This window comes from Erpetoichthys calabaricus, chromosome 10 (assembly GCF_900747795.2).
Source record: "Erpetoichthys calabaricus chromosome 10, fErpCal1.3, whole genome shotgun sequence".
Lineage (NCBI taxonomy): Eukaryota > Metazoa > Chordata > Cladistia > Polypteriformes > Polypteridae > Erpetoichthys > Erpetoichthys calabaricus.
Genome location: NC_041403.2, coordinates 125,107,061 through 125,122,408, shown reverse-complemented (window position 1 = coordinate 125,122,408; position 15,348 = coordinate 125,107,061). Strand labels below are relative to the sequence as shown.

The 15,348-nt window shown below is 38.9% G+C and overlaps 1 protein-coding gene across 1 annotated transcript in view; it reads right to left on the bottom strand.

Moving 5' to 3' along the window:
- Positions 1–246: 246 nt before the first annotated feature.
- The window catches only part of mmp24 (matrix metallopeptidase 24), a 149,940-nt gene continuing 134,838 nt past the window's right edge, over positions 247–15,348 (bottom strand). The window contains exons 8-9 of the mRNA XM_028810610.2: positions 7,963–8,229; positions 247–886 (exon numbers count right to left, since the gene is read on the bottom strand). Of these exons, the coding sequence (XP_028666443.1) occupies positions 549–886; positions 7,963–8,229 (605 nt within the window). The 3' untranslated portion in view covers positions 247–548. The remainder of the gene's footprint in view (positions 887–7,962; positions 8,230–15,348) is intronic.

The window sequence follows — 15,348 nt, the reverse complement described above, 5'->3', positions numbered from 1 at the left end:
AAGAAGGTCCACTGATCCATGGCATAATCCTCTACTACAGATTTGTTTCTGAACTACAATGATCCATTTTACAAGTTGGCTTTACAGAAAATGAAGGAGTTCAATAGAAGAATGCTGGTATCTAGCATGTGAACACTCTCTTGAGATGCTCCTTGGTTTCTTTAATAGTGAAGATCCACTGGGAGTCATCAAAAATGAACCCTCTAAGCCAACAGAAAATGACATGTTACCTTCCCAGCACCCTACCCCCCCCCCCCCCCCCCCCCAAAAAAAATAGTAAAAAAACAACAGTGACAAGGCAGTAAAAGAAGGAAAAAAGGGGCTTTCACTGCTTTTCAGATTCTGTGAGTGCCCCCCACCCTTAGCAGGCATTTCATCTTGAGTTCTGCAGCTGAAACTATTTTCATAAGGATCCCCTGCAGGCTTCAAAGTCCTTAACCCAATGCTGCACAGCAAAAGCAGCATATTCATGAAACTGTGACACCTTTTGCGTATTAGCCCTCATTATAAACTATTTAAAAAAGGAAAGGAGTCAAGATCCAAGTGTGTCATACCCATTCCTGGACTGGCCTTTTGTAGTAAGTGATGTTCTGCTGCACTCCTTTGTTTTTGAATTGGAAGATGGTGTAAACAAGGACAAGAATGCAGAGTGACAGAATGCAGGGGATGACAACAGCAATGGCATTGACTGTGCTGGGAACGTCATTGATGGTTACCATGATGTCCACATCATCGTGGGGCAGGTGCCTGTCTTTGTTTTTCTCCACCTCAGATTGGTCACATCCCATCCAGTCTTTTAGGATTGATCGTGGGTATCCAGATTCCACACTCAGTTTCTGGTTATCAAACTTCCAATATTCCTTTCCTTTGTAGAAATAGGTGTAAACTGGAAAAAGAAATCAAGTAAATGTATGATTAAATGTCTCTAAGTATTACTTTCTTTTAACAGTTACCTGTGCATTCTAGTGTATTGAATTCTTTTTTGCAGTGCTGCTTTCTTTCAAATTGTGCCTGATAAATTTAGGTTATTAGATTACGGTAGGCTTTACTATTGGGGAGCAAAACTTGGAGGGGCAGCCTTTTTTAGAAACCATAAAGACAATGAATGTCTCACAAACACTAAGTCTCAATACATCTGTCCCAGTCCTGTTAACCTAATAATCCTGATTATATTGTTTTTCTGTCATTTTTGTATATTGAAAGTCTGAACTATTGGGGATTCTGTAGTGATAAGGAATTATGGGTATTGGGGAGCTGTTAGGAAGTAGATAATAATAATAATAATAATAATAATAATAATAATAATAATAATAATAATAATAATAATAATAATAATAATAATAATAATAATAATAATAATAATAATAATATGGTGTAATGTGTACTCAGAAACAATCTTAGTAAAAGGACCTGTTAAAGTTTATCACTTTGAACCTGTCTGCGTTTTCTTCCTTTTAATGAGTACAATATTATTGAATACAGATATAACACCTATTATAGGTGGTCTGCCAAATCCCAGGATGCATTATTCTCATCTTCTCAGAGGCCCTGTTTATGTGGAATATAATTTTCCCTTCATTTTCTTCAAGAGCAGGTTTTATAGTTTTGGAGGTGAGGGTGGGGCAAAAGTCATAGGCTACAACATAATAATCCAACAATAACAAGAACAACAATAATGATAATAATAATCATCAAATTGCTGTAGCATAGTACACACAGACATGGCAAAGTAAAATTAAATTATCAAAATGTGAACAGAACTGCAGCTCTTGACTGCATTGCTAAAGGCTGATTTAATTCTAACTATAATCATATCACAAATGGGCTTATTTGAGCTTTGTATTGAAACTTGTCAAAAATTGTTCTCCGTTGTTCACCCACATTTGCTCTTGGCACGCTAACAAAGTCTCTCACTTGAACCACTCCCTGAGGTTGTGCATTGATTGGATAGTTATATCACATTATTTTCATACTAGGTGTCTCCTGCAGCTCCGTCCATGTAGTAGTGAAACTGGAGAAACTTTAAAAATCCAAAAAAAAAAAAGAAATTCTGACCAAGCGACAGGTAGGCACGCTCCATGTCAAACGTTGGCACTGTATCTGGTCATGTTCAGCTCTGACAGGAGAATGTCCCCCGCATGGGGAAAAGAGCACATGCCCATGATATCTCTGGCAATCAGCAGCTACCATCTAAAACACACATGGCTCTGATCTCTCTGTCAAAAACGTCAAACGTTACTCCTTAAAATGTGTTGATGATAATGTCTGTTGAACAAACGTGTATCACTAGCTAAGTGAGGCAAGGTACGCTCTAACTCGTGGTGTGAGGTAGACCGACTCAAATGGAGGCTGGTGTGTGAGTGAGGAGGGCCCTGTCCTCCTCCCCTCGGCCCATAGCCTCTCTCTCGGATTTGCATAAAAAAATCGTTAATGCAAGCGAGCTGTGATACTTAGTGCGATGAGAGAAGTCGTAAAATCAACTGGAATGTTCAAGCAAATTATAGAAAAACAAAGACCTAAATCCGTTAAGTAGTTCTCTGATGAAAAGTGGATAGACATACAGACAGACAGACGTTGGATTATATACAGTATATATATATATATATATATATATATATATATATATATATATATATAACAACAACATTTATTTATACAGCACATTTTCATATAAAAAAGTAGCTCAAAGTGCTTTACATAATGAATAAAAGAAAAATAAAAGACAAAATAAGAAATTAAAATAAGACAACATTAGTTAACATAGAAAAAGAGTAAGGTCCGATGGCCAGGGGGGACAGAAAAAACAAAAAAAAACTCCAGACAGCTGGAGAAAAAAATAAAATCTGTAGGGGTTCCAGGCCACGAGACCGCCCAGTCCCCTCTGGGCATTCTGTATTTAGGGTTCTCACGGAAGGACTTGATGATGATGGTCATGCAGACTTCTGGCTTTTAATCCATCACTGTTGGAACATCACGGTGCTTTGAGTAGATGGTGGTGGTGCAAGCCACCACCAAAAGGACATCGGAAAAGGAAACAGAAGAGAGAGTAGGGGTTATATATACAGTGCATCCAGAAAGTATTCACAGCGCATCACTTTTTCCACATTTTGTTATGTTACAGCCTTATTCCAAAATGGATTAAATTCATTTTTTCCTCAGAATTCTACCAACAAAACCCCATAATGACAACATGAAAAAAGTTTACTTGAGATTTTTGCGAATTTATTAAAAATAAACAAATTGAGAAAGCACATGTACATAAGTATTCACAGCCTTTGCCATGAAGCTCAAAATTGAGCTCAGGTGCATCCTGTTTCCCCTGATCATCCTTGTGATGTTTCTGCAGCTTAATTGGAGTCCACCTGTGGTAAATTCAGTTGACTGGACATGATTTGGAAAGACACACACCTGTCTATATAAGGTTCCACAGTTGACAGTTCATTTCAGAGCACAAACCAAGCATGAAGTCAAAGGCACAAATCTGGGGAAGGTTACAGAAAAATTTCTGCTGCTTTGAAGGTCCCAATGAGCACAATGGCCTCCATCATCCGTAAGTGGAAGAAGTTTGAAACCACCAGGACTCTTCCTAGAGCTGGCCGGCCATCTAAACTGAGCGATTGGGGGAGAAGGGCCTTAGTCAGGGAGGTGACCAAGAACCCGATGGTCACTCTGTCAGAGCTCCAGAGGTCCTCTGTGGAGAGAGGAGAACCTTCCAGAAGGACAACCATCTCTGCAGCAATCCACCAATCAGGCCTGTATGGTAGAGTGGCCAGACGGAAGCCACACCTTAGAAAAGGCACATGGCAGCCCGCCTGGAGTTTGCCAAAAGGCACCTGAAGGACTCTCAGACCATGAGAAAGAAAATTCTCTAGTCTGATGAGACAAAGATTGAACTCTTTGGTGTGAATGCCAGGCGTCACGTTTTGAGGAAACCAGGCACCGCTCATCACCAGGCCAATACCATCCCTACAGTGAAGCATGGTGGTGGCAGCATCATGCTGTGGGGATGTTTTTCAGCGGCAGGAACTGGGAGACTAGTCAGGATAAAGGGAAAGATGACAGCAGCAATGTACAGAGACATCCTGGATGAAAACCTGCTCCAGAGCGCTCTTGACCTCAGACTGAGGCAACGGTTCATCTTTCAGCAGGACAACGACACTAAGCACACAGCCAAGATATCAAAGGAGTGGCTTCAGGACAACTCTGTGAATGTCCTTGAATGGCCCAGCCAGAGCCCAGACTTGAATCCGATTGAACATCTCTGGAGAGATCTTAAAATGACTGTGTACCGACGCTTCCCATCCAACCTGATGGAGTTTGAGAGGTGCTGAAAAGAGGAATGGGCGAAACTGGCCAAGGATAGGTGTGCCAAGCTTGTGGCATCATATTCAAAAAGACTTGAGTCTGTAATTGCTGCCAAAGGTGCATCGACAAAGTATTGAGCAAAGGCTGTGAATACTTATGTACATGTGATTTCTCAGTTTTTTTATTTTTAATAAATTTTCAAAAACCTAAAATAAACATTTTTCAGGTCATTATGGGGTGTTGTACGTAGAATTCAGAGGAAAAAAATGAATTTAATCCATTTTGGAATAAGGCTGTAACATAACAAAATGTGGAAAAAGTGATGCGCTGTGAATACTTTCCAGATGCACTGTATACGTATATATATATATAGATGATAGTGAGGATAATAAATAGTAATTAATCATGGGTAAATGTTTAAAGATAATCATTATGCTTCATCCATCCAGCCATCCATTTTCCAACCCGCTGAATCCGAACACAGGGTCACGGAGGTCTGCTGGAGCCAATCCCAGCCAACACAGGGCACAAGGCAGGAACCAATCCCGGGCAGGGTGCCAACCCACCGCAGATTATGCTTCATTTTTTTAAAATATTTTGATTATATTAAACTTGTAAATTTATTTCATTACCATAAATGAAATATAAATACTTATAGAGCTGCCTTTGTAAGATTATAACTAGATTGTCACTACCATCATAAGCTACTGGCTAGGTGTAAATAGAGATCTATATTGTTTAATTACAGTAAAGTGGTGACAATTATGTGTTGTTACCAAATTTATATAACGTTTTTTCTGAAATGGCATCCCATGAAGTGCATATTTTTACTGAAACAGTTTTGTAAATGGACATTACTAGAAGTAATCAAACACCTCCCTTGACATTCTGAGATTGTAAATTCTCTGTTTTATATCCTAACCCAATATACAGTATTTCACTGTCTTCAGTCCTTGCTTCTCTCTCGTCTTTCCAGGTTCCTATGTGATGGCAGTGATGATTCCACTCAAAGCAAAGGGGGTGATGGGGCACCATTTATAGCTTTGTTTAGGGCAGTAAAAATGTTAGAGCCGGCCCTGTACCAGATGGTCACCACTGTAATAAGATAGATGACTTTTAGGCATGCAGTAGGACTGAAAGAGAGAGGAATGGAGGACAGCACTTGGAGGTAATGTGGTGACTCAGACCAAGGCTAAGCTAGAGGCAAATAAGATAACAAAGAAAGCATTTTGTTATGTTTTGTCCTAGATCACACTCATTGCAATGACCCCTGGTTGGATTCATCTGACAATAACAAATACTACTTCATCAACAAAGGCTCACTTGCAGTAAGTTCAATAAATGAAGTTTTGCCACTTTCTTTATATTTGTGAACCTCTTTTCTTACATCCAGGATTTGTGAGACTAAGTTTGTTTGCCCTTGTTATGTGGTTCCAGGTAATTGCTCTCCCTGCCTTGGGGTCCCCTTTGCTTATGTTTTTCTTACTGATCTGTTTTTAGAATTTTTGTTTGCCTTGTTGACTTTGTTTTTGCCTGTACCCTTCTTGTAGTGTTATTAATCAATCAGTATTGTGACCTTTATCAGTCCAACCATGTTTTGTGTCCTTCAGTCACATTGTTTACTTGTCTTTTACATAATGTCTCTAGCAGCTCTTGTCTCTATTCACTGGCATTAGTGAACCACAGCTATTTAACTCCATGACCTGAACCAGTGGAACAGAAGAAGTCTGTTTAAGGTGGGGGCCAGGCAGAGAATGATAATGTGTGCTTGTGGTGACCAGATTAGAGCTGTTGGCTAGTGAATGTTTCTTATTCAGCAGTGAAAATCTCTAACATTTAACTCAATCAACCCATGAAGGTAGAAATACAGTTCAGGTAGTACTCATGCCAATAAGACCAGAAGATCAGTTTTGTCTGATGGAGTTGAAAATAACAAAAAGATGCAAAGTTGAAGGCAAAGTTGATGAACTGTTGTTGAAATACATCAGTGCTGCTGAAGTAAAAATAACATTTTTTGAAAGCAACAATGAAATTTTAGAAAGCACAAAAAACAAGTTGAGTCTGAGAAATTAAATTCTGATTTCACATAATGAGGATTCAGGATTTTATAAAATATAGCTTTTTAACATATTTCTGTGTGAGATCACATCTCTATGACAGTTTTTTAAAGTTTCTGTAAATGAAATCATAATATTCTTGTCTGTCGTTTTGAACTTTTTGGTTTCATTTGTTGTTATTCATTTGTTTTGCACACTAAGGGCCTCATTTGAACCCTCAGGTTGCCTCTTGTCCATTTTATTTGTTCAAAAACAACTGAATTGATTTTCATTAAATTTTGCATGAAGGTTGTCTTTGGTCCTACTTAAAATATAGGCTATATGGTATTTCAGAAATGTCATCAAGGAGGGCATTAATAATGGGGGACTGTGTAAAATTTTGAAATGTCTCAGTTGATCTTTTTGAAAGTTTGCATATATAATAAAACTGAACCAACTTAAAATTCAGGCTATACAGTGTTTTGAAAATTTCATTGGGAGGAGTGGTTGTAATGGTGGGTCAAAACGTGTAAGTCTAAAACTGAGATGATGTTCTTAAAATTCTGCATGCATATTACTGTTGATGCAACTTAAAATTCACCCCTCAAGGCCTTTTCAAAGTTCCATTGAGAAATTGGGTTGTAATGGGAAGCAACTGCAAAACAAAAACCATGTTATCATGTCAAACCGGTTCAGCCAGTAGTAACTGACTTTCTGTTTAAATTTGTCCCCACTACTGGTGAAGATTACATTGCACATCAGTGATTCATTAAAAACCACAGTGGCGGGGCGGGTGTGGTGTGATGGGGACCAATACAAAAATCACATCACTAAAAAAACGGCTAAGTTGAAGCTCATGAAATTTTGTATTTACGTTATAACTTATGCAATTTAAAATATTGGCTTCATGGAGTTTCAAGAATTTCACTAGGGAGTCTTAATGGGAGGGCTAACACATAAAAACCCCACATTACTCCAAAACAGCTGAGTGGATGTTCATGCAATTTTGCATGCATCTATATAATAGTAAAGCCAACTTAACATACAGTTTATGGAGTTTCCAGAGTTTCATCATGAATGAGAGGTTCAATAGGGGAAACAACACAAAAATGATAGTTTTACCCAGCTTACATGCTGCTTTAACAATTCATTCACTCAACAAGCCATCTTGTGTATTAATACGGGATTAAACATCTATTCGTGAAACCCTAGTCAACTTGGAAATACAAAAAAAGCAATGTTCATGGCTCCAGCTCAGCAAAGAGTTACCATAATTATGGAATCCAATCATACACAAAAGGAGCAAGAGTGGAGACATTGATAGTTATCAGAGAGATAGTATGGATGATGATCGCATTTCATCCAGCAATAAAAACAAAAAAAATACATTATATATATTCCCTTTCTTACCTTACCCCATTATGCAAATAGATCCAGACAATGCCCAGTACTTTGGATGGTAATCTATAAAAATTGCTGAAAATATTTGATAGTTGATTTGCTACTGTGTATGGATGTTTAATCTGATGTTTATGATGAATATAAGTAAGAATTTTATGTAGTGGATAGTTTTGTAGCCAGTCCGATGATGCCAAAATGAAATTTAAGACATAGTACTTACATCCTTCTTTGCTGACAAATGCTCCCTGGGGAGAGTCTGGGATCCCTTTCCAGATGGTGATGGGTTTTGGGTATCCTGGGTCAGCAGCTCTTTTTTCTTCATTGTATCTCCAGTACCTGTCACCCTTGAAGAAGTAGGTTTTTCCAACAGGTTCCCAGCGCAGGGCTGTATCGATACCCTCACGGGGCAGACAGCTGCCAAGTTCCACTAGGCTATGGGGGTATCCAGGCTCTGCTGTAACCTCTTTGAACACCCAGTACTTATCACCTGCATCCACAAAAAGACAGAGATGACTTTAGGAAAGTGTTTTCTGTGATTTGGAATGGTACTGACAGGGATTGTCACTTGCCATCTATTTTAATTAATCACTTTGTACCTTATTTTACATTTTTCAGTGCAGGGTACTTTACAAATGACAAATTACAAAAAAAAAAAAAGCAAAATGTATCATTCAGTTGCAAATTATTCAAAGGAATAAGAATAATAAAGGTGCATTTTAAATAACAGAACAAAATACAGTAGAAAAAGGTTGGCCTTCAGTCCTATTTGTGAGAGTCACACTGAATGTCAAATCAGCTGGGGTAAGTCATCCATAGATGAGCCTTTTTATTGTATGCTTCAATGTAAATTTCACAAGGAATTGTCTTTAAGGACACCACTTTGATGCAATTAAAATGATATTGCTTCTGAGAGACATGAGCAGCTGGCCTGTGAATGACCAAACTGGTTAACTGTAACTGGACAGTAGGCCTGAGAAAACTAATAGAGACCAACTAATGGAGACCAAGGATTACGTGAAGGTCAAAATTTTATAGGGCAATTACACATTTCTTTCATAGATGACCTATAAGTCTTTTCTTGTGCCATCTTTGTTTGTATAACCAGGGAATTTCTTCTTGAACCCAGAAGAGTAATAAGTAATCTAATCTGTTTCATCCTATATGATGAGAAAATGCATGGCGCAAAGATGAATGACTGTACAGTGATTATGACATTCTTGTAAGAAGTTTATACATTCATGGGGTCAGTATTATTACATGTATAAAGTACAGTGAAACTTTTTCCTGAACGGATATTGGTTTAAAAACAAACAACAAAAGCTTCTTTATTAGTTCAACCTTTGAAAGGAATCTGGACCCATATTTATCAAGCATCTGTCATGCATGTTTATCAGGGAACTCTGACAAAGTAAGCAATACCACCCCGAGACAAAAGGGAGTGCTGATGCAACCTTATCTTCTCCTTCCTCCTCTCAAGCCAAGAAAAAACACACAAGAGGTACAACTGACCCCACCCACTGCCCAAGAAACTTCACCCCTTCTGGTCTTCAGAATATAATGTAGTTTGATTCTCAGGTGATATCAGATGCCAAACTGACAATTTCAGAGGACAGAGATCTTACTATGAATCTCTGCCAGAAAAAAATAACCCTTACATGTTTTTTGTTGGAGCCATTTGTGGCTGTCTTTTGTGTTATTATTAAATAGGGCTACCAGGGTGGTACCCTAAGCTTTCTTGACTTTTCAGAGTCATGTGCCTTTCTGGTCATTGCTTACACATCTCGGAATAACTCAAAGGAATTGCAATAAAAGTCTGACTAAGATACAGTTGTGTCCTACCACAGAGTAGGACATGAGAAGTACTTATGTAGCATCCCTCTCCCACTACTAGATCTGAGAATCGAAGAAGTCATGATTGTAATGCACTCCTTGCCGCAAATTGACACTCATGATGATGTTTTGTAGTTTTTTGATACTAACTAAGTTTTCACCACAAAGATGGTAAAAATAATAATAATAATAATAATAATAATAATAATAATATGCAAAGCATAAGGAGAAGAAGAAGAAAAATATAAAAAGGTAGGATATTGCTGCATAAAATGCGTGTCATTGTTGCTAATTCACAACATCAAAAATAATACTGTAACAATCACTAAGATGGAAAGACTGAGACACACACACACGTATACCATATGAGTCACAGAGTTGTATACTGTATGGTGTCCTTCTCTGTGGTCCCCCTTGCAAAGTGTAATTTGAAAGGTTCAGGGTTTCTTGGAATGTAGAGCTCAGTGTAAGTGTATGACATTTCATTGTCAATCATCGATCATGCCCAACCTATTATCTGGGTAATATGCTGGCTACTACCATACAGTTTCCATCCATGACCACCTGTATACTGATACTGTGATTTTTATGCAATTCACATTGCTTTCTCTTCCACACTTGAGTCAATGATCTTGATGTGTGTGCCGATTTGCATGAATGCAGCTTGCTTTAACATTACCTCATGTGGAGTCTTGGGGAAGTGTACAAATCTGTGTATTACCTTCTGCTTTTAAGGGGTTTCAATGTTTGGTGTACAGTTGGAGAAATGATTGGTTGTGACATACCCAAATCATTGCTATTGCAAAGCTGCATTTTACATGAAGTGATACTGACACTTTTGTTTTGGCTGACAGCGCATGTCTTCTCCGCATAGATGTAAAAATTACATTATGTACAAGATCTATTATGAATATTATTATTTGTCTGTCAAATCAATATCTTCTTACAAGTTCATTGTTGTCTAGCGTTTCCAAAACATTCTGTCTTTCCTGAGATGTGTGTGCTGATCTCTGGTCGAACACCATCTTCGTGCAGCTCCTAGCAAGTTAAGATAGCTCACCAGCTCTCCTAAATAATGGTGAAGTTAGGAGTAGTTTCCTAAGTTAGGACATTTGATGAAATACTTTTACTCCTACTCCTAAGACCAACTTTGCATCACTCTGAGATTTTTAAGCCAGTTAGGACAGTTTTCCTACTCTGAGACATTTGATAAATACAGGCTCTGGGGTGCCATTGCTTGGTTTCAAAGGATCTCCATGAAAGACACAGAAAGCAGGGCAGACATGCACTTGGTTGCACCAAGCCCACTGAGCACAGCAGTACTCCCTTATCTTCTCTATCAGTTTATGCAGCTTGTTCTAAGTGTTCAGGATATGTGAACATATTGACAAATATGGAAAAGGGTACAATATATTGGAATATAGCAAGCATTTGTATTTGTTATATGCAGATAATTTAGCAATTTTCTATTTGTCTTTTAAGAGTTGCGTCATCATTATAATGATCGCTACTTTTCTGGGTGTTCTTGTTATTTAAGCCTTCATTTACTTGTGAAAAAGCTAGTGGGTCTGACACTGACATAGCTACAGTCTTTCAGCTTTCTCTGTCATTTGACTGCTACTCTTGTCATTATTAAGATAAAATTAAGGGAACACATTCTACGGAAGAAGCTGAATTGATAGTAAAATGACAAAAGAGTTTTTCTAAATTTAGAAATATATAAATGTAAGACTACTAAGCTTTTTCTGAATGCAGAATAAGAGAAGGAAAAAAGACTAGATCAGTTTGAGATAAAGTGACTCTCTGATAAGGGAAGTAGTTGAAACAAAAAGCTGCAGGTAAAGGGGTACCCCAGGATTGAATCTGGATTCCTCTGTGATACAGAGATATGCATGAGCTGATAAGGAAGTCAGCTTAGAAGAACTAAAGAGGTTCCTTGGGTCATGATAGCCTAGTTAGACTTGCACCTCCGATTAGTGATGTGCATGCCTCAAGTATTCATTCATACCAGCGTAGTTTTGTCAGCCAAAAAAATCAGTCCTTGATTCCATTCCATATACCAAGGTTAATTTCAGAACAACAAACAGAATTTTCTTTTTTTTTAAATGAATTATGTAAAGGGGCCTGGGAAACTGAAGAATAATGTCCTACAAGAGCCAGTTGTGCTGCTGTTACTGGAGGAGGGTGGCACTGCTTATCCACATATTGACAGCACACATGGCCTGAATATAAAACAGTGATCAATATCCCTAAGAGGCCTGCCAAATAAAGACTTATGGTAAAGGGGAAATGTTTAAAGATTGTCTCCAAGGTGACATTTTCTCTGTTTTCCTTACAAAGTCTAATTCATTCATGATGAATAGCACCCTGCAACACTTCCAAACTTATTAGCTTCTGCCTTTCTGGCAGAATGTATCTTTTTACACATAGTCTTGAATAGTGGCATTGTTCTTTCATGAGGTTTCAGCAAACATGTTCTGAATCTTATATGAAATTTGGATGCTTGGATTTAAAATAGTTGTGTCTATAAGAGCTTAAGGTTATAACTAAACTGTGTTGCTCCAATCTACTCCTCATTTTCCAAAAATATCTTCAACTGTGCATTTCACTCTTAAGCTGAAGCAAGTTTGTTAGGTTGATTTTGTTAGGCCATTGAATATTTTAAAGATGTTAAGTTTTTGTGGTAGCCTTTAAGTCCAGGAATACACCAGCCTGCTGTTCTTTTGACCACTTCTAGTGTATGTCATGATGACAACAACTGGTCACACAGTAGTTCAGATGCATTAAAGCGTACCCTTTCTTAGTGAGAGTGCCACCTGTTTTTTTCCTGAATGCAAATGAAGCCCCCTCGCCTAAGGCTCATCGGCTAGCACAGGGGTGGGCAATGTTGGTCCTGGAGAGCCGCAGTGGCTGCAGGTTTTTGTTCCAAACCAGTTTCTTAATGAGAAGTTAATTACTGCTGATGAAGCACTTATTGCTTACGTGACATTTTGATGCCTCATTTTAGTGGTCTTGCTTGTTAAGGTTCCCCACCCTTAATTGCTTATTTCAATCTTAAACAGCTGCATTCACTGTGTTTAGTCAGTCAGTCATTATCCAACCCGGTATATCCTAACACTGGGTCACGGGGTCTGCTGGAGCCAATCCCAGCCAACATAGGGCACAAGGCAGGAACAAATCCCCAGGCAGGGTGCCAGCCCACCACAGGCCACACACACACACACACACACACACACACACACACACACACACACACACACACACACACACACACACACGCACACACACGCACACCCACACACCAAGCACACACTACGGACAATTTAGGATCACCAATGCACCTAACCTGCATGTCTTTGGACTGTAGGAGTAAGCTGGAGCACCCAGAGGATCACTGTGTTTAATGGCTCCTTATTAGCAATAAAATGTAAATGACAAAGCAGTCAGCAGTTCACCATCTAGCTTGTTTCGATTTACATCTCTGTGTGTTCATCGTGCACTGTTTGATTTATTAAAACACTTAATAGAAAATGTGACAGACTGAAAATTATGCGTTTTAGGCTTCAAATCATTTTGATGATATCCTTGGAAAGGAATGAAAAGTCAAGCAAAATGACACCTTTTATTGGCTAACTAAAAAGATTACAATATGCAAGCTTTCGAGGCAACTCAGACCCCTTCTTCAGGCAAGATGAAATACTTGGAAAGGAAAAAATCTACAATATAAGAACCTTACATTGCAGACTAACAGGCCATACAATTTAATAAGGTCTGAGATTGGAAATGATTGGTTTATAATTAAGGAATTGGGTTGGAATGAAAACCTGTGGCCACTGCGGCTCTCCAGGAACGACATTGCCCACCCCTGGGCTAGCATGTTTAACTTCAACTTAGAGATTTTGTGGTGTCCTGGCTTTCTTCATTTCTTACACGACACATGTCATTTATGTCCCTCTGACTCCATTTTTGCCTTACTATTTTACCCATGTACTTTCCAACTAATTGATTCCAGTTTGACACAAGTGGTCTTGACAACAGTTTGTATATAATGCTTGCCTATTTCACTGACTCTTTACATGCACATCCATCCATTATTTAACCCACTCTATCCTAACTACAGGGTCACGGGGGTCTATTGGAGCCAATCCCAGCCAACACAGGGCGCAAGGCAGGAAACAAACTCCAGGGAGGGCGCCAGCCCACCGCAGGGCGCGCGCACACACACACACACACACCCATGCACCAAGCACACACTAGGGACAATTTAGAATCGCCAGTGCACCTAACCTGCATGTCTTTGGACTTTGGGAGGAAACCGGAGTCATTGATGGAGAAGTATAGAGAAGGTCAGAAGGAGTTGCATTGTGTCTTTGTGGACCCGGAGAAAGCATATGACAGGGTGCCTCAAGAGGAGCTGTGGTATTGTAAGAGGAAGTCGGGAGTGGCAGAGAAGTATGTAAGAGTTGTACAGGATATGTACGAGGGAAGTGTGACCGTGGTGAGGTCTGCGATAGGTTACACATTACTTTAAAGAGTAATCGAACTACATAATGCTTGCTACTTTTAATGTGTGACCATACTGCTTTCAAGATTGTGCTTCTAAGCTTAGCACTGTACATTCAACTCATCGGCATACATTTAGTGATTTCTGAAATATTGAGATCTTTTCAGCCAGGAGATCGAATAGTGTGATCATCTCTGGAAATGCACTTTGTGGACATGTCTATCCAGGGTTGTGAAAACTGTGCGAAGCAAATACATATGCAGGCTACAGAGTGCAACGGAAATGCACAGACTAGAAAATCCTTTACAGTAAACCAGCTGAGGGTTTACATGGCCACATAATTGGATTATTTGTGGTGAAATCTACCTCTGTTAATCAGGTTTCTCAGAGTCCAATAACCCAGTTTGTCTAATTGAGATAGGGGTATAGGTGGCATTTTAGAAACCAGGTTTCTGTGAATAATTAGGTTATTGAAACACATGTAAATGGGCTATGTGTGTCTTTAAGTTAGCTGAATCCCATTTCTCATCCTTATTATCTGGATCCTCAGGTCTCTACTGCTGTCCTGTTCTAGGGACAAACACAAAGAGTGGCCCTTTTCATTTCATTGGCCCCAGGGTTATTTCTTTCATTACGACCCAAGTGTGTACCTTCTGTTTGTTGTAAGAAACTGAGAATAATCAGAGTTAAGCAACATGTCTTGTTAAAGGCAGGTAAGCTACTGTTTATTATCCCATATTAATATACTGTATAGTAAAGTATGGTCTATGATAATTATTGATATTAATTCCACAAAAATCTATAGTAAGTTTCTGTTTGCTGATCGTGCTGATTTGTATTTCATTATGATGTCTAGGGTAGCTGTGCAGTCTTTGTACAAGCCGCACATATTCACGTTGCTTAAAATGTCTGCTTTCTAGTAAGGTTGTTATGGTTATCAGGCACTACCCACTTTGAAATTTTTTTTAGAGATTTATAAAATAGTTATTTTTCACAGTGCACCACATTTTATGCCTATCAGCTCAAATGCACTGCGACCAAACAAAGCCAAGACCACAGACATCTCTGGCAATGCATCTCCATGTCTGCATGTGTGTCTGTGTTCTGAGAGGAAATGAGAGGCACCATTTTTGTCAAGAACCATTAAAGCTCTGTCAGGTTGGGTCCACTGACAGAACTGAGAGGATCTTGTTCTACATACACCTGCCCAAAGCGTTGGGCCCAAGCAATGCTAGTTATGTTCAAAGGGTTTGAAGCTAATGTAGCATTTCC